The sequence below is a fragment of the Quercus suber genome, unplaced genomic scaffold, assembly GCF_002906115.3.
Source record: "Quercus suber isolate HL8 unplaced genomic scaffold, Cork oak 2.0 scaffold_223, whole genome shotgun sequence".
Lineage (NCBI taxonomy): Eukaryota > Viridiplantae > Streptophyta > Magnoliopsida > Fagales > Fagaceae > Quercus > Quercus suber.
The window spans coordinates 493,514-513,470 of NW_027069681.1; the positions used below are offsets into that span (position 1 = coordinate 493,514).

Sequence of the window (19,957 nt, forward strand, 5' to 3'; positions counted from 1 at the left end):
TTGAAGTTGCAAACCGCACCTTTAAGAGTCAGTGCAATCTAAAGCTTCTAACAACTTCTCCATCTGTAGAACCATTCTCAGCTTCTGTAGGATCTGGCTTCCCATCAAAGGAAGGCGGGATTCCGCTTCATAAAGTCTCAAAGAGCAACCAGCCCCTTGCCTCTACCCTACCTGCGCCTCTACTAGCAACATGGGCTAACCTATCCAACAGTCGGGCAGTAGCTTCATCCAACGGATCAGTGCGTGTCACCCTAGGACGTTCATTATTTCTCATGTCTTGAGTGACTTCAGCCTCAGTACCAACCCTTGCTTTGGTTGGCCTTCACAAATTAACAATAGGTTCCTCGCTATTGGAATTAGCTACTCTCTTCTTTTTGGGTGGCATGATACCTAGTTAACAAGAAAATCAAGAAATATAGACGGTGCAATAATTATTATTACTAAACATAAGAAGTAACATTGCTAAGATTATTTAAAATATCACATCAAACATAACCTAAATACCAAATGCTCTGACAAAATCAAGATCATACCTAGTTTCAAATATCTGCAAAATCATAACCAGTTTTCAAGTGTCTACAGAATCATAACCTAAATTTTCATGGTCTACAGAATCATAACCTGCTCTGATACCACAATTGTAACGTCCCAAAATCATAAGCATTTAAAAGTCAATTTAATCTGAATAATCCATAAAAATACCCCCCCCCCCCCCCCCCTTTATTTCCCATTACAGATACATTAGAGGGATTATTGGAGTAGAGATTCTTGGCAGACAGCAGTTACGAGCTATTTTGTTGAATTGAGGATTTTATCGTTATTTTATGGCATTGAACACTGTATTGGAGAATTAATTTGAGGATGTTTGTATTTGGTGAATTAGAGCTCTGAAATTTGTGATGACATTTTAGATTGCTGGTTTCTTTCATTTAATATTTTTATGGATTATTCAGATTAAATTGACTTTTAAATGCTTATGATTTTGGGACGTTACATACACATAAGAAAGAAACTAGAACAATCCAATTCAAATCTTTATCCTAACCCGGTAAAAAAAATCTCCATTTGCACAGTACATGAGTGCTTTACCAACTCCACTAAGGCATTCTCGCAAACATGTGGGGAGCCATTCACTATGCCCTGTTTTACTAGTGAAGCAATAGATCATGTTTTATTTTTATTTTTTACTTTTATTTTTTAATGTAATTTCGGTGTGGAGCTGTGGATTTGAATTCGCAAACATCCCAAGATAATTTGCTTCGGGGATATTGCCGACATTACATTACTACAGCTTCAGTCACTGGAAGCTTGGGGTTGGGTAGTAGATCTATGGGGTTCTTGAAATTTTGAGGAATTTGTTGTTGTTGTTGTATTTTTTTTTTTCCCTGTTTGGTTGTAGGGAAAGTGAGGGGAAATAAAGAATTAAGAATTTGGGTATTGGGTATTTGGCCGCTAGGAAATAAGTTTTTAGGTTTTTGTTGTTTTAAGCTTTGTTTGATGAATAATATTTTTCTTAATTTTTTGTAATTATCTAATGCAGCTCAAGATGTTAAGAATTGTGTGAATTGAGTTATTTTATTACATTGACATTGCCACTTCTTGTGTGTGAATTCAAATTGAACATCAACCCACCATGGGTGACATGCAGGAAGGCCTTGAACAAATTGCAAATGGAGTTTGTTTGTTTGTTTGTTTGTTTGTTTGTTTTTTTTTTTTTTTTTGGTACCGGGTTAGGATAAGGCTTTGAATTGGAATGATCTAGTTTCTTTCTTACATGTAAATTTAATTTTGTAATTTTTCAATAAAAAAATGTTACATCATTTTAAATAAAAAAATGTTAGATCATTATTCCGTTAGTCATGTAAGTAACACCACTAACATAAGTTAACCAAATGACTTATATTGCTTATTTTGAAAATTTGAGAGACCAATTGCACTCAATTGAAACTTGAGGGATCAATTGTGCACATAAAATAAACTGCAAGGACTAATAACATAGTTTCACCAAAAAAATTTGGGTTACATTAAATTATTTAAAATCAATATTCAATATAAATGAAACTATTTATACTATTAGACATAATATTCCAGTTTTACCAAAATCAAATTTCAAAATACTAAAGTCAAATCAAATGAATTTAAATTAAGTATCGAAATTAAAAACAAATAAAACTTTTTTTTTTTTTTTGGAGAAACTAAAAACAAATAAAACTATTAGAGAGTCCAGACCCAAATTCTCTACTTCACTCGCAGAGTCCACAATCCAGAGACCACTGATAGTCCACAACCCTTCCTTTCCTTTTGTCTTCTCTACACACACATTCCGTTAATGCCATTGCCATCAGCCCCTCTCTCTCTCTCTCCTCTCTCTTTGAAAGCAACAATGTCAGACAACAACGAGACGTTAAATCCATGGGGATTGCTTTTACCTGATGACATTGTAACCAATATTTTCCTTCGCCTACCAATCAAATCCATAATTCTCTGCACCTCCGTTTCAAAAAAATGGAAATCTCTAATCCTAGATCCCAAATTCAATTTCATCTCCACCCATCTCCACCACTCCTACAACAACAACAACCACAACCTCCACCTCTTCAGTTTGGACTCACAAAAAACTGAAGACAACAAAGAACTCTACGTGTTGTATAACGAGGATGATATTGACTTCACTCGACACGCCAGCTTTGATATCCCTTTGCATGGTCTAGAACTTGATCCCCTCAACAAAATATTACATGTGGTCGGTACTTGTAACGGCCTTCTCTGCCTTTCGGATTATTCACTAAAAAGTGATAGAATCTTTCTGTGGAACCCTTGTGTTGGAAAGGATCTCAGACTTCCTTCACCCAATGTCACCTACGCTACACATGGTGTATTCAAAGGGTCCCTTGGTTTTGGATTTGATCCCAAAGCTAATGACTATAAAGTGGTCAGGGTTGTGTGGTTTCCCATTACACCTAACCTTCCAACGTTGCAACACAAGGTCGAGGTTTATTCACTTTCCACTGGTCAATGGAGAATGCTTAGGGATAGTTTGGTTCCCACATGTGTTGTCTATGGTATTTTAACACAGTCATCTGTCAACGGGGCTATGCATTGGCTGGCTTCCAGGACGGCTAATGATAACCAATTTGATCATTTTGGTTTGGTGTTTGATTTGCACAACGAGGTCTTCCATGAAATACTGCTGCCGGAACTTCCAGCTTATACACGTCAAAGAAGTACGCTGTGCGCTTCTGTTTCCACATATCAGAATTCCATCGCCTTGTTTCATGACGATCATAATAGTCTCTGTCTCGATATATGGGTGATGAAGGACAACGGTGTTGTTTCCTCGTGGGTGAAAGCTCTAAGTTTACCTTTAAGAAAGAACATAACGAGGGCAGTAGGTTTTCGCAGGAATGGTCACATTGTGTTGGAATTGGATGGTGGACAACTCATATCATGGGATTTAGAGACCCAAGAGATTACGGATTTTGGGATTATTGGATATAATTTTGTTGATGCATATGTTGAGAGTCTAGTTTTGCTTGACAAAACTGCCAACAATGCAATTACATATTGACAGAAATAGGTAAGATGAATTTCATGGTTTTTTTTTTTTTTATAAATTGGTTTTTAATTTTGTTTTTTATATAAGCTTCGCATTGATCATATCATATCTTAGATATCAATATATACTGTTTGATATGACACTGTTATATAAATTCTTATTATTGTCCATTGATTTCCTTAATTAAGTGGCTTTATCTTTATGACAAATAGCTTATCAAGGTTGTGTTTGCTTTGCTATCGGTTATATTGAGGGGATACTTGAGTATGTAACTTGTATACATAAAATTGTTTATATCTATTTCAAATTTTCTTTAATATAATTATTTATTACTTAAATAAAAAAGTGGCCAATGCTAGCTGTTGGCTGTCAACTTCAAGCAATCTTATTTATCAAGTACATGTTTTGCTGCCACTTATAATTTACAATGTATAGATAGATGTGCTCAAATTTTTCTTTGTTGGCAATTTTATGGTGACCTCTTTTTATTTCATATTTTCACACTCATATTAAATGTTCATATTGTAGCAATTAGTTTTGTGATAATTTATGATTGTTACTAGACAAGAATTTATTGTTCAGCTACTTATAATAAAAGAAAAACCAGAAATTGTGGTTCAGTTTGTGCTTTCTGCATATAGTTTTTCTCGTTATAGAGGATGTTTCCTTTTGCATCTAGTTTCTTTTAATTTCCCCAAACTTAGTACGATCTTCACACCAACACCGCGAAGGTTGTACTCAATCCAAAATCCTAACTCACCTCCCAAAAAAAATCTACCAAGATGCTAAGTTAACAGCTTTTTCTTTGTGATTTATATTTCTGAAATCATTTCATCTTACAATGTGCTAATTCTCTTGGTTTGTTCTTTAGGTCAAGGTTATCTTTTAGAGGATGATTATTGAAAGTGGACATTGGTTTTATGAATGAAAATAGTACTCAAGTGATCAATTACTGTGGATGAAGGGATACTTAAAAGTGTATTTTTATTTTTGAAATACCCTAAGTAATAGCCAGGGCTGTATTACTGAGAGCATGTTGGCAGATGATGCAAACCTTAAACTCAAAATAGTGTTTTGTGGTTGTAAAGAAGAACAATTAGTGCCATATTGTGTTCATTTTTTGTTTTACTATAAATTGTGTGATATTTTTACTCTAATGTTTTCTTTGGAACACTCAGTCTTCTCTTCACAGTTGCCCTTTTTTAGTAGCAAGATATCTTCTTATTATGTAATTGCTGGCATGGAAATATGCTTAAATCATTTACCTTGGTCCCCCATTCTTCTTGGTGCAAATGTTCATGTGGTAAAGGATTTGAAGTAACTATTAATATGTATATTCTAAAAAACGATAAATATCAGTGTAGGTTTGTTCATTATGATTGCTACACTAGTTAGTGTTATTTTATCTACTTTTGGAATTAAACCATAAACAAGAGTGCACTTACAGTTCTTAATTTCTTGCAGGACTTTGTGCAATCATGGTTGGTGATGAGTGTAGTAACAAACTCTAACTCAGCAAAAGAAAAGATTCAACAAAGGTTTTTGATGGTGTTTTGTTTCTTAGTATAGAATAAGTTTATATTCCAAAATTGATTGTAGTAGTTTATGTTAAGACTCCTTTTGTGGTTAATTACACTATTCTTATATTAGTATTTCTGGATGATTGACAGCTTGGTTTTAGTTTGTTTGCAGAAATGATTAAGCACTTAATTTTGATTATCATGCTTGCAATGTGATGAAGATGCTCACCAACATAGGGTGTGTGTGTGTTTTGGGGACAAGGATATGTTACCCAATTGTGTTAGATTTCTCCTTGCCCAATTGTAGTTGTTTATGTAAAACTCTTTTTGTGGCTACATCATTCTTATGTTAGTATTTATAGATGATTTCCAATTTGATTTCAGTGTGTTTATAGAAATGAATAAGCAATTAATTTTGTCTGCCATGCTTCAATTGTGATGAAATTGCTTGCCAATGCAATGTGTGTGTGTGTGTGTGTGTGTGAGTCGAGGATATACTGCTCAGTTGTGGTAAATTTCACCTTGCTTAGTCAACTAGATAGAAGCTATACTTATACCTATCCAATGGATCTAAATGTAATACATCTACGATGATAGGAGGTTTAGTAAAAGGAGGGTGGGGAAGAGAAAATTACTTATTACATATTACCATCTAATAAGGGCTTTGCTGGGAGAAAGCCCTTGTTAAGTTTGACTAATATAGTACATTTTGCCTGCTATTAATATTCTACTTTCAAGAACATTTTGGCTGTTTAAGTTTGACTGATATAGTTTATTAGTTGTTTCTGATTTCTATCTAGCCATATGATATGACGAATAATTAAACCCAGACTATCATATAAAAGAGAGAGTGAGAATGATTCTAAAATTTCTGGAATCCAATACATCATTTTTATTTGTACTACATCTTAAGTTTTTCTTACATGAATACATCACGTTAAGTTTGAAGCGCTCATAATTTAAGGATGAAAAATACATTAATAGTTTATGCTTCTCACTCAAAAGTCATCCTTTGATATTAGAAGGGAGGTTTGAAATTTGTTACACCTCTTTGCATGCCTTGCTCTCTTCCTTGACCATATTCTAAGCAAAAAATTATATTATGTTTCGGGTGTATATGCCATCTCTCTCATAGCAGCTAGGTCCCACACAGTTGTGGGACCCAATTGCTGTGAGAGAGATAGCATATACACCCGAAACATGATATAATATCTCATTCTGAGCAGCCCCCAACCGAAAAGAATTAAAAAAGAAAAGAAGCATCTATATTAGACCTTGACCAATTCTGAAACATGAAAGATGATGATCAAATGAACTCAAGTCTGCTAAGGAGTTATAGATTCCTCAAGCACCAGATAAAATTCAAATTTAGGTCAAGCTGTTCCAGGTTGGCCCTCTACTCAAAGCAGTTTTATTATTGCAGTTGTTTGTGGTTGTTGTTATTGCCTTTATTGCAATTTGGAAACTACTGTCTCACCTGTTACCACATTTGTACATTAATTGATTGTGTGTGTATATAAAAGAAAATTTGTTCTCTGGAAACGTCCAAAAGTCCACGTTGAGAAGTTTGTATGAATTGTCGATTAATATAGACAACATTTTGCCATTTACTTTTTTTAGAATAAGTCTTAGAATTCTTTGATAATTTAATTTCGAGATTTGTAAGATCTTAGGTTGTTGGCAATACTCTTTTTGTAATATTTCTCTGTTGTCATTGAGAGAGGGAGAGAGAGAGAGATATATATAAAGAGACTACAGGATATAATTCCATCATGATGATCTAAAATCCTACGACAACAGAAAACAAATTTCATAACAGATAGTGTTTATGCAAAGTATAAAGGAAGAACATAAAAATTGAATTGGAATACGTAAGGGTTGGGTCTAGGTGCAATCTTGCCAAATTATAATCATTTATGAATTATGACCATATGTATTCATTAAAAATTGAGTCAGAATGCGTATTTTCAAATTAAATTCTCATCCATAATAACCTTGAAAGAATGGTTACTAAACATACTGGTTGTATGATAAGGAAAAAGAAAATAGAAAAAACCCTCAAGAGAGGTTAGTATAATTTATCAAAAACAATAAATACAATTCGGACAAAAGCTCTTTTGTTGATGTGGGCCATGTGGCTTGTATTGCCAAGCCCAAGTCAACACAAGTTTACCAAATACTTGTTGTATTAGGAGTCCAAGTGCAGCCGACCTAACATATATCCCTATATATGTGTTATTAGTTACGGCAACATAGAGAGAGAATTAGAGAATTCCTAAAACCTAGTAGCAGTTGCATAAGAAGAAGAATAGCGTTTTCTTGTCTTGTGGGTGAGAGAGAGTTAGGGTGTATTGGGATTTGGGCTTCTTAAGAATGTTCCTATGCACTATTGTATCTTGCTATTTTTATATAGTGAAATTTTTCCATCATCGCCGTGGAGGTAGGCAGTTTGCAGAACCACGTAAACTCTTGTGTCCTTTGTGTGTGCTTGTTATTTAATTTTCACTTATTTACTATTATTGATTTGAGTCCTGGGGTGCTATATGCACAACAAGTGGTATCAGAGCCAAGTTAGGATTAAATCCTTTGAATACAATAAAGATGTTAGGCACAAACTATGATGTAGAGAAGTTTTGTGGTAAGGAAAATTTTTCTCTTTGGCAAAGGCGGATGAAAGATCTCCTAATTCAACAACGAGTTCATAAGGCCTTGCTTGGGAAGGAAAAGAAACCAAAAACGATGCAGGATGTAGAATGGGTAGAGATGGATGAGAAAGCAGCTAGAGCTATTCGTCTCAACCTAGGTGATGAGGTCATTCACAACATCCTAGAAGCAAAGACCGCAAAGGAGGTTTGGGAAAAACTAGAAGGTCTTTATATGAGAAAGAATCTGACAAACAAGTTGTACGTGAAGAAGCAACTGTATAATTTACATATGAAGGAGGGTTTTGATCTGTTGGAGCATCTCAACATGTTTAACATGTTGAACGCCCAACTGTCAAGTTTTGGGGTGAATTATGAGGATGAAGATAAAGCGTTACTCTTATTAGCATCGCTTCCTATTTCTTTTGATCATCTAGTGACTACGTTGATGTACGGGAAAGAGACTATAGTACTCGAGGAGGTGACTAGTGCTCTCTTGTCACACATGAAGATGAAGCAAGATGGTGATGGTTCTCAGGCTGATGGACTTATTGTAAAGTTTGAGTCAAGCAATAGGGGTAGAAACAGGTCAAGAGGACGGAACTCCAACAGGAACAGATCACAATCTAAATCACGTGCAAAGAAAGATGTAGAGTGCTTTTATTGTCACAAGAAAGGGTACTACATGAATCAATGTAAAGAGTTGAAAGAGCATTTAGAGGAGAAGAAGAATGGAAAGAAGCCCCTAGAATCAGCTAGTGTTGCTGAAGAAACATCAGATGATAGTGAAGTTGGTGCAGATTTACTTTCAATTTCATCAGATAACAATGTTCTATTGGAATCTTAGGTTTTAGATTCATCATACTCATATCATATGACTCTAAAGAAAGATTGGTTTGACACGTATAAGCCTTACAATGGTGGTATGGCCCAAATGGGTAATGATGCTACCTGCTCGGTTATTGGAATTGGTATCGTGAAGATCAAGATGTTTGATGGAGTTGTGAGAGTTCTCAGTAATGTCAGACATGTTCTAGATCTTAGAAAGAATTTAATTTCTTTAGGAGTATTGGATGATTTGGGCTATTCATACTCATCAAAGGGTGGAATCATGAAGATTACCAAAGGTGCTTTGATGGTGATGAAGGGACAGAAAGTAAGCATGCTTTATAGATTGATTGGGAACACAATTGTAGGAAGACTTGTAGTTACCACTCCGGTGGAGTCCAACACTGATGACATAAAATTATGGCATATGCGACTTGGCCATATTGGTGAACATGGTATGTTAGAGTTGCACAAAAGAAATTTATTGAAGGGGGTGAAGACATGCAAGCTAGACTTCTACAAGTATTGTGTGTATGAGAAGCAGCATAGAGTCAGTTTCATGATAGGCTCTCGTACAAGTAAGGGTGTTCTTGATTACATTCATTCAAATGTTTGGGGTCTAGTATAAGTTTTTTCTCATAGTGGTGCTTAGTATTTCGCCAGTTTCATTGATGATTACTCTAGAAAGGTATGAATTTATTTTATGAAGCATAAGTCTGATGTGTTTGGCATATTTAAAAAGTGGAAAGCACAGGTTGAGAATCAAACTGGTAGGAAAATAAAATACCTTAGAACAGATAATGGATTAGAGTATAGAGATAAAGAATTCATAAGATTTTATGAATTAGAAAGCATTACTCGTCACTTCACAATTAAAGGAACTCCACAACAAAATGGGGTTGCAAAGAGAATGAACAGAACCTTAGCAGAAAGAGCCAGATGCATGAGATTGAATGCAGGGTTGCCTAAGGTATTCTGGGCAGAGACAGTTAACACAACAAGCTTCATTATTAATAGATCTCCATCATCAGCCATAGATTTCAAGATTCCAGAAGAGGTTTGGTCAGGTAGACTAGTTGATTATTTGAGTCTAAAAATCTTTGGTTGTCCAGCTTATGTGCATGTGCAGAGTGGAGAGCATTCTAAATTGGATTCGAAGTCAAGAAAATGCATATTTCTTAGTTTTGAAAAAGGTGTTAAAGGCTACAGGTTTTGGGATCCAATCTCAAAGAAAACAGTGATTAGCAGAGATGTCATATTTGATGAAGCCTTTATGTTGAAACAGAATGAAGCAGAGATATGTGATGATAGTCCACAGGAGAAATTAACTGTTGAGGTGGAGTTTGACGAGAATAGTTCACCCAGTGATAAGGGTGATGCTGAGATTGATCCATAACAGCAACAAGAAGAGTTTTATTCAATTTCTAAAGGTAGAGAGAAGCAGGTTCACAAAGCACCACAGAGATATGACTTTGAAGACATGGTTAGCTTTGCTCTCGTAACTAGCAATGGAGATCCATTCACTTTCAAGGAGGCTACAAATAGGAAAGAAAATGATAAATGGCTTGTAGCAATGTTAGAAGAGATGGAGTCGCTACAGAAGAATAAGACTTGGAAATTAGTGAAATTGCCCAAGGGAGAGAAGGCTATTGGTTACAAGTGGATATTCCGCAAGAAATAAGCATTGTCAGAAAAGGAAGGTGAAAAATTCAAGGCACGATTAGTGGCTAAGGGTTACTCACAGAGAGAAGGAATTGATTATAATGAGATTTTTTCACCAGTTGTGAAGCACACCTCAATTCTAGTAATCCTAAGACTTGTGACAATGCATGACATGGAGTTAGAACAGCTAGATGTGAAGACTGCATTCCTCCATGGAGATTTAGAAGAAGAGATTTACATGCAACAGCCTAAAGGCCTCAAAGAACTTGGTAAGGAAGATTATATTTGTTTGTTGAAGAGATCATTATATGGCTTGAAGCAGTCTCCCAGGCAATGTTACAAATGGTTTGATTCATTCATGGTCACGCATGGGTACATGCGCTATGAGTATGACTGTTGTGTTTATTTTAGTGTACTTACTGATGGCTCTTATACATTTCTTGCTCTATATGTTGATGATATGTTAGTAGCTGCAAAGAGTAAGCAAGAAATTGTGAAGTTGAAGTCTTTGTTGAGTAGTGAATTTGACATGAAGGATCTTGGAGCTACCAAGAAGATCCTTGGGATAGAAATTCACTAAGATAGAGGGGTTGGTAAATTATTGTTATCTCAGAAGGGATTTCTTAAGAAGGTGTTAGAGAGGTTTAGTATGCTTGATGCAAAACCTGTTAGTACACCGCTTTTTGCCTATTTTAAATTGTCCTCATAGTTGTGTCCAAGTTCAGATGAGGAGTCAAAGTATATGACTAAAGTGTCATACGCGAATGCAGTTAGGTGTCTCATGTATTTGATGGTGTGCACTAGGCTTAATATTTCTCATGCAGTCAGTGTGGTCAATAGGTATATGGCAGATCCAAGTAAAGAGCATTGGAATGCAGTAAAGTGGATCTTTAGATATCTTACAGGCACTTGTGATTTCGGTATCCTATTTGATCAAAGAGCTAGTACAGAAGCTGTGGGTTATGTGGATTCCGACTATGCAGGGGACCTGGATTCTAGAAAGTCTATGACAGGCTATGTGTTTAGGTTTCCTGGTGGCCCAACTTGCTGGAAGTCTACACTACAAGATGTAGTTGCTTTATCCACTACATAAGCATAATATATGGCGATGACAGAGGTAGGAAAAGAAGACGTTTGTCATAGTGGACTGGTTAATGAGCTTGGTTTCAAGCAGGATAGCATGGTGCTACATTGTAATAGTCAGAGTGCAATTCATTTGGCAAAGAATCAGGTATATCGTGCAAGAACCAAGCATATTGCTGTGCGGTATCACAAGATCGGAGAATGGGTTTCGTCTGGTGATATTTCTTTGTCGAAGATTCTCACTAGTGAGAATGCCTCTGATATGTTAACAAAGCCAGTTCCAATAGACAAGTTCAAGCACTGCTTGGACTTGATTGGTGTTTGTAGCTTGTGAGCCCTTAAGGGCTAAGGTGGAGGCAATGGAGGAGTTTGCTTGTGTAGCTTGATCAATTCAAACCAAGGTGGAGATCTGTTGATGTGGGCTGTGTGGCTTGTATTACCAAGCCCAAGTCAACACAAGTTTACCAAATACTTGTTGTATTAGGAGTCCAAGTGTAGCCGACCTAACATATATCCCTATATATATGTTATTAGTTACGGCAACATAGAGAGAGAATTAGAGAATTCCTAAAACCTAGCAGCAGCCGCATAAGAAGAAGAATAGAGTTTTCTTGTCTTGTGGGTGAGAGAGAGTTAGGGTGTATTGGGATTTGGGTTTCTTGAGAGTGTTCTTGTGCACTATTGTATCTCTCTATTTTTATATAGTGAAATTTCTCCATCGTCGCCGTGGAGGTAGGCAATTTGTCGAAGCATGTAAATTCTTGTGTTCTTTGTGTGTGCTTGTTATTTAATTTCCGCTTATTTACTATTATTGATTTGAGTCTTGGGGTACTATATGCACAACATCTTGATAGCTCACAACCATTAAAAGCAAGAGATCCATTTTAATTAGGTCACCTTTTGAAGCATGTTTCATTTCGCAATTAAAGGAGTGTATGGGTCCGGTTGGATTGGGTTTGACGTATTTTCCAACCTAACTCAACTTGGAACAAATTGTAGGAATCAAGGTTAGGTTGGGTTGGGTTGGGTTGTCAAGTTATAGGAATCCATTTTGTTAGGCATAGTAAAAAAATTGGAGAAACTACATTATTAGTCCCTAAAATTTACCCTATGCACACAATTAGTCTCTTAAGTTTCAAGTGAGCACAATTGGTCCCTCAAGTTTTCAAAATGAGCAATATCAGTCTTTCGGTTAACTTCTGTTAATGATATTGCTTACGTGGCTAACAGAATAAAGACTTGACATTATTTTTAAATGATGTGGCATTTCTTTTTATTAAAAAATTACAAAATTAAATTTACACATAAGAAAGAAACTAGAACAATTCAATTCAAATCTTTATCCTAACCCGGTAAAAAAAAATCTCCATTTGCACAGTACATGAGTGCTTTACCAACTCCACTGAGGCATTCTCGCAAACATGTAGGGAGCCATTCACTATGCCTTGTTTTACTAGTGAAGTAGTAGATCATGTTTTATTTTTACTTTTATTTTTTAATGTAATTTCAGTGTGGAGCTGTGGGTTTGAATTCGCAAACATCCCAAGATAATTTGCTTCAGGGATATTGCCGATGTTACATTGCTACAGCTCCAGTCACCGGAAGCTTAGGGTTGGGTAGAGTAGATCTATGGGGTTCTTGAAATCTTGAGGATTTTTTTTCCCCTGTTTGGTTGTTGGGAAAGTGAGGGGAAATAAAGAATTAAGAATTTGGGTATTGGGTATTTGGCCGCTAGGACATAAGTTTTTATATTTTTGTTGTTTTAAGCTTTGTTTGATGAATAATCTTTTTCTTAATTTTTTGTAATTATCTAATGCAGCTCAAGATGTTAAGAATCGTGTGAATTGAGTTGTTTTATTACATTGACATTGCCACTTCTTGTTTGCGAATTCAAATCGAACATCAACCCACCATGGGTGACGTGCGTGAAGGCCTTGAACAAATTGCAAATGGAGATTTTTTTTGTACCGGGTTAGGATAAAGATTTGAATTGGAATGATCTAGTTTCTTTCTTACGTGTAAATTTAATTTTGTAATTTTTCAATTAAAAAAATGTTACATCATTTAAAAAAAATGTTAGATCATTATTTCATTAGCCACGTAAACAACACCACTAACGGGAGTTAACCAAAGGATTTATATTGCTTATTTTGAAAACTTGAGAGATTAATTGTGCACATAAAGTAAACTGTAAGGACTAATAACGTAGTTTCACCAAAAAAATTTGGGTTACATTAAATTATTTAAAATCAATATTCAATATAAATGAAACTATTTATACTATTAGACATAATATTCCAGTTTTACCAAAATTAAATTTCAAAATACTAAAGTAAAATCAAATGAATTTAAATTAAGTATCGAAATCAAAAACAAATAAAACTTTTTTTTGTTTTTTTTGTTTGAGAAACTAAAAACAAATAAAACTAAGTAGAGAGTCCAGACCCAAATTCTCTACTTCACTCGCAGAGTCTAGAGTCCACAATCCAGAGACCACTGATAGTCCACAACCCTTCCTTTCCTTTTGCCTTCTCTACACACACATTCCGTTAATACCATTGCCATTAGCCCCTCTCTCTTTGAACGCAACAATGTCAGACAACAACGAGACGTTAAATCCATGGGGATCGCTTTTACCGGATGACATTGTAACCAATATTTTCCTTCGCCTACCAATCAGATCCATAATTATCTGCACCTCTGTTTCAAAAAAATGGAAATCTCTAATCCTAGATCCCAAATTCAATTTCATCTCCACCCATCTCCACCACTCCTACAACAACAACAACAACCACAACCTCCACCTCTTCAGTTTGGACTCAAAAAAACTGAAGACAACAAAGAACTCTACGTGTTGTATAACGAGGATGATACTGACTTCACTCAACATGCCAGCTTTGATATCCCTTTGCATGGTCCAGAACTTGATCCCCTCAACAAAATATTACATGTGGTCGGTACTTGTAACGGCCTCCTCTGCCTTTCGGATTATTCACTAAAAAGTGATAGAATCTTTCTGTGGAACCCTTGTGTTGGAAAGTATCTCAGACTTCCTTCACCCAATGTCACCTACACTACACATGGTGTGTTCAAAGGGTCCCTTGGTTTTGGATTTGATCTCAAAACTAATGACTATAAAGTGGTCAGGGTTGTGAGGTTTCCCATTACACCTAACCTACCAACGTTGCAACAAAAGGTCGAGGTTTATTCACTTTCCACTGGTCAATGGAGAATGCTTAGGGATAGTTTGGTTCCCACATGTGGTATTTTAACACAGTCATCTGTCAATGGGGCTATGCATTGGCTTGTTTCTAGGACGGCTAATGATAACCAATTTGATCATTTTGGTTTGGTGTTTGATTTGCACAATGAGGTTTTTCGCGAAATAATGCTGCCAGAACTTCCAGCTTATACGCGTCAAAGAAGTACGTTGTGCGCTTCTATTTCCATATATCGGAATTCCATTGCCTTGTTTCATGACGATCATAATAGTCTCTGTCTCGATATATGGGTGATGACGGACTACGGTGTTGTTTCCTCGTGGATGAAAGCTCAGTTTACCCTTAAGAAAGAACATAATGAGGGCAGTAGGATTTTGCAGGAATGGTCACATTGTGTTGGAATTGGATGGTGGGCAACTCATATCATGGGATTTAGAGACCCAAGAGATCAAGGATTTTGGGATTATTGGGTATAATTTTGTTGATTCATATGTTGAGAGTCTAGTTTTGCTTGACAAAACTGCCAACAATGCAATTACATATTGACAGAAATAGGTAAGATGCATTTCATGGTTTTTTTTTTTTTAAATAGTTTTTAATTTTGTTTTTTTATATAAGCTTGGCATTGATCATATCATACCTTAGATATCAATATATACTGTTTGATAGGACACTGTTCTATAAATTCTTATTATTATTCATTGATTACCTTAATCAAGTTGCTTTATCTTTATGACAAATAGCTTATCAAGGTTGTGTTCGCTATCGGTTTTATTGAGGGGATAGTTGAGTATGTAGCATGTAGAAATAAACTTGTTTATATCCATTTCAAATTTTCTTTAATATAGTCATTTATTACTTAAATAAAAAAGGTGGTTAGTGTTAGCTGTCAACTTTGAGAAATCTTATTTGTCATGTAAAGTACATGTTTCCCTGCCACATATAATTTACAATGTATAGATAGATGTGCTCAATTTTTTTTTTTGAAATTTTATGATGATCTCTTTTAATTTAATGTTTTCACACTCATACTAAATGTTCATATTGTAGCAATTAGTTTTGTGATAATTTATGATTGTTGCTAGACAAGAAATTAATGCTCAGTTACCTATAACAAAAGAAAAACCAGAAATTGTGGTTCAGTTTGTGCTTTCTGCATATATTTTTCTAGTTAAAAGGGATTTTTTTTTTTTTTTTTTTTTTTTTTGTAATATAGTTTCTTTTACAGAGAGAGAGAGAGAGAGAGGTGACCAATTCTTGTGTATCAACCCGTCAAAATGCTCGACCTACTTTATACCTACTTTATCCCACATTGACTCACAGTCACGGATATGATATCGATTACCCATGCGAGTTGAAAGGGTTTAACTATTAAGGCAACTAGTAGAAGACCCACGCCATGTGTGAAAATATATAATTATTTTGAGACGTGGTATAATTTATAATTTATTATCTAAATTTTATTGTAAATATTTTGTTCTCCCTAAAAATTAAACATTTTCTAAAAGTAATTTTCATCTCTTTAAGAGTAATATTATTGATATTATTCTTTTATGAAGTGATCCAAATTCTTCTAACTATTGTTATTATGCATTATACTTTCCAAATTTCTTTTAGTACAACTAAAAGTTTTAAGTTTCATGTAAAGTTGTGATTTACAACTATGTTTTATGTTGGCTTTATTTCATGATAAAAAGTGTTGTAATTGCATTAATTTTGTTTTTGTGTTTTGTGCGATTTTATTGTATTGGGTTTAGTATCAAGTTGGTGAAGAATTGAGCATGAAATAAAGATCAATGCAGTTTCGCAACTAGCTCGCAAGAAAGTTTCCAACAAAAAGGGCACGTGAGAAGCACATGTTGGAAGCTGAAAAGTCAAGTGCCAGGCTACATTTTGCCCTATTTGAGAAAATCTCAATTATGAACATAAACCCCCCCCCCCACCCAAAAAAACATCTCTAAAGTAATATTTGACACTTTTAATTGATTTTGATCCTTAGATTATGTTTTTGAGAGTTTTATGTTCATAGTTGGGATTTTTTCAAATGGGGTTTGGAAAACTTAATTTCTTGTCAATCTTTTTTATTGGGTTTTGTTTTAAATGCCTATTTGCTTTGGATGTTGGCCCCTTATGGCAAAAATAACATGTATTTAAGGATAGATTTTCATATGTTCATGCATTGTTTAACATACATGTATAGTGTGTGCACTCTAAGTGTTTAATAAAATGCCTCTATGGTATTTTTTTTCACTCTTTTGGACTCTGATGAGTACCAATTTTTGGGCATCACCACAATTATTCATGTTTATCATGTTTTGATCATTGATTGTGTGTTTTACACATTTTGCCTATAAGTGCTTGCTCATGCATTGTTCATGCATTTCACATGCACACTAGATGCACCATTCATGTACACACTCTATCACTTGACATGTTTTGCATTCACTCATACTAGTTAAGTCTTTTTAAACCTTTTAGCACATATAACATGTTCTTGTGTCTATGTAATTCCTTGGTCTATATTTTGTTCCATCATCCTTAGCATGTCATGTTTTTCTTTATGCTTTGCAGCATTGTGTCTTTAAAATGTTTTATCTTTTGTTTGTGCTTCATTTTCTCATTCATCTTGCACCTCTCATGCATCATTACCCTTGTTCATATCTTCTTTTCTTTCCCTCCTTCCTCTTGATTCATTTGTCTATTCATGACAATAAGGGGGAGAGTATATTAGAGTGTATCGTCATTTCTATATGACACGTGGACATTCGTAGGAGGAGAAAGCCATAGGAAAGATGCATATCAAGGAAGAGAAGACATTTCCTTTCAAGAAAACCTTGCTTTGTTTTTTTTATTCTTTATTTGTTTTCTTGTTTTGCTATATGGTACTTTGAGTTACATTTAGTATCTATGCTTTGTTGCTCTCATCACATCGTATATATGTGTTGGACATTCATACATCCTTATGCCGTTGAGCTTTGTTGACTGCATGTTCAGATGATCATTTTTACTATATGATCATTGTAGTCATTTCCATATGATTGTCTTGTGTTTGATCAAGTTGCTCATATATTTCACATCTTATTTACTTGATCGCATATGTACTTGTTATATTATACTTGTCCTTTTATTACTTACTTTACCTTGAGGGTCTAATGTACTTTGTGCAAGTGTTTCAGGATACAGGTATTTTGTTCCAAGTTCATCACAGGTTTTAGATTTAGGTGTGAGTGACTTTTGTCATTGTTCCCAAAATCACATTTAAGTTTAGAGTCTGTTATAGAGTGTTTTGTCACAGAATAGCCAAAAAGGGGAAATTGTAGAGTTGTGATTTATAACTATGTTTAATGCTGGCTTTATTCCATGACAAAAAGTGTTGTAATTGTATTAATTTTGTTCCTTGTATTTTGTGGGATTTTATTGTATTGGGTTTAGTATTAAGTTGGCGAAGAATCGAGCATGAAATAAAGATCAGTACAGTTTCGCAACTAGCTCACAAAAAGTTCGCGAGAAAGGTTCTAGCGAAAAGGGCACATAAAAAGTATATGCTGGAAGCTGAACAGTCAAGTGTCAGGCTACATTTCGCCAATACTTCACGAGACAGGCCATCTCACGAGGTACCCACGAAACTCTCTGCCTGGAGGATTTTAAGTGTGACTTTCTTATCCTTCACCCATACTATATATACCCTCATTACCCACAAAAGTAAGAGAGTGCTTTTTAGAGAGAAAGCCCTAGCGAATACACTTGAGAGTTAGAGATTGTTATATCCACAATCATCTACATATTTCCTTGTGGTTTTCCTTAACTCCTACCTCTCCATCTCTAGATCCTTGAGTGGTTATTAGCCCAAACACATACCACACCCATTTTGAGTGATAAGTGAGAATTTGGTGCTGTTGGGAACCATTGGAAGGAGTCATTTATTGGCAAATGCAATCAAGCTGAATTTTAGGATCCGAAAAGTTAGAGAAAACAAGATTTCGAGAAGTCCGTTGGTAGTAGGAGCTTGGAGGGCTTAAGTACATGAGATAGACTAGACTTGGAGGGTCTTCTGTTATTTGTGTACTTGTGAGGGACCGTGCCCTTGGCCCGTTTTTATGAGTACTAGGCCAAACTCACGTGAATGAGTGGAGTCGTGTTATTGCCTTTCAAAATGGAGGTTTGACTAGTTATATTTTCCCCTTTACATTAAGGGTTTTACAATGGAGTCACCACTTATTTAATTATTGAGATAAATTAGAAAACCAAAATTGAAAAATTCCTCATTTTATTAATTTTCAATTGAATTTACATTGATCATAGGAAAGTTACATGGCTTTGATCCTAGATACAATCTAAGATAAAGTACATAGCTTTATTTCCTAGTTACAATCTAAAAATTGAAAATTACATGGATAAGCATTTGATCTACTAACCCTTAATCTATGTTCGGAGACTATGTTACAAGGTGGGAAGGTGTTGGGCACCCACCTTACCCGGTGAAATCGGTTTTCTAGACTATAGTGGCCAACATTCATATCATATCATTCAATATATTAATCAATTTACATGTTGAATTTAACGTGTGTGTATGTGAGAAACCCTAATTCAATTTATTAATCATTGCATTTGGATTGAAAAATAAATTCCAGTGAATGTATGTGGATGGTGATAACCTAGATTCAAGAATTTGAAAGAATTATTAAACAAACATGATTTTCATATTTTTGATATGGATTTAAGATTAAGGCTAGTGATATGCATGAACATGTGATGAACAACCAAGAACATATAAGAACAATTAAGAACATTCAAACATATTCAATGGAATTTAAATGATTACTATCATGCTTTAATCTTAAACTCTCATCATGGCAACAAAAAAACAATTAGGGAAAGGGATTATACCTTCATGCAAGATCCATATAGTAGAGGATGAGACTTTTGAAGAAGATTCTAAGGGTGAAGGAAAAAAAGAGTTAGGAGAGTAAGAGTGAATCTCACTCAATACCTTGAGTCTCAAGAAGACCAAGATATGACAAGACTACTCAACTTCACTAGAATTCAAGAGAGGAGAAGAGATAGGGTTTTTGTGTCTTTGGAATGAAGGAGATGGGGGTTTTGGTGTAGTAGTGGAGGAAATATGAATGAAAGGTCATTTAATGAGAGTTGACAAAGAATCATGAACCTAGATCTCATTTTAGCATTAGAGAAAACCTGGTGCATTAAATGGAAAGATTGGTAGGAGTGAGGAGCAAGCCAAAATTCGATTTTCTCGTAACTGTTGTAACAGCCTATAGAGCCAATTTCGAAAAATCATATCTGACTCATTTTTTATCGTAGTTGTCTTTTTCTTATGCTCAAATTGAAGCCCCGGATGTCTAGTTTTTAGAAAAATTAACCTCATTTATAGATTCAAAATATTCTGAGAGATATCGATGAAATGGTGAGTAGAGGTCATTTGTT

At 35.1% G+C, this 19,957-nt stretch overlaps 2 protein-coding genes across 2 annotated transcripts; both read left to right on the forward strand.

Annotated features, from left to right (window-relative positions):
* Positions 1-2,250: 2,250 nt before the first annotated feature.
* On the forward strand, positions 2,251-5,383 carry LOC111997852 (F-box/kelch-repeat protein At3g06240). The gene is made up of 2 exons (XM_024029984.2): positions 2,251-3,577; positions 5,021-5,383. Exon 1 carries the CDS (start codon positions 2,330-2,332, stop codon positions 3,566-3,568), a length of 1,239 nt encoding a protein of 412 aa, XP_023885752.2. The 5' UTR covers positions 2,251-2,329; the 3' UTR covers positions 3,569-3,577; positions 5,021-5,383.
* Positions 5,384-14,004: 8,621 nt separating this feature from the next.
* On the forward strand, positions 14,005-15,062 carry LOC111997853 (F-box protein At3g07870). Its single transcript, XM_065780040.1, has 2 exons — positions 14,005-14,762; positions 14,860-15,062. The coding sequence occupies exons 1-2, from the start codon at positions 14,005-14,007 to the stop codon at positions 15,056-15,058; spliced, it is 957 nt and encodes a 318-aa protein (XP_065636112.1). The 3' UTR covers positions 15,059-15,062.
* The last annotated feature ends 4,895 nt before the right edge of the window (positions 15,063-19,957 follow it).

Bases quoted from the DNA above. Each gene is read 5' to 3' on its own strand.
- LOC111997853 (XM_065780040.1), top strand. From the start codon at position 14,005: ATGGAAATCTCTAATCCTAGATCCCAAATTCAATTTCATCTCCACCCA. The intron at 14,763-14,859 runs GTTTCATGACGA...TTTACCCTTAAG, and splicing joins TATCGGAATTCCATTGCCTT to AAAGAACATAATGAGGGCAG.
- LOC111997852 (XM_024029984.2), top strand. From the start codon at position 2,330: ATGCCATTGCCATCAGCCCCTCTCTCTCTCTCTCCTCTCTCTTTGAAA.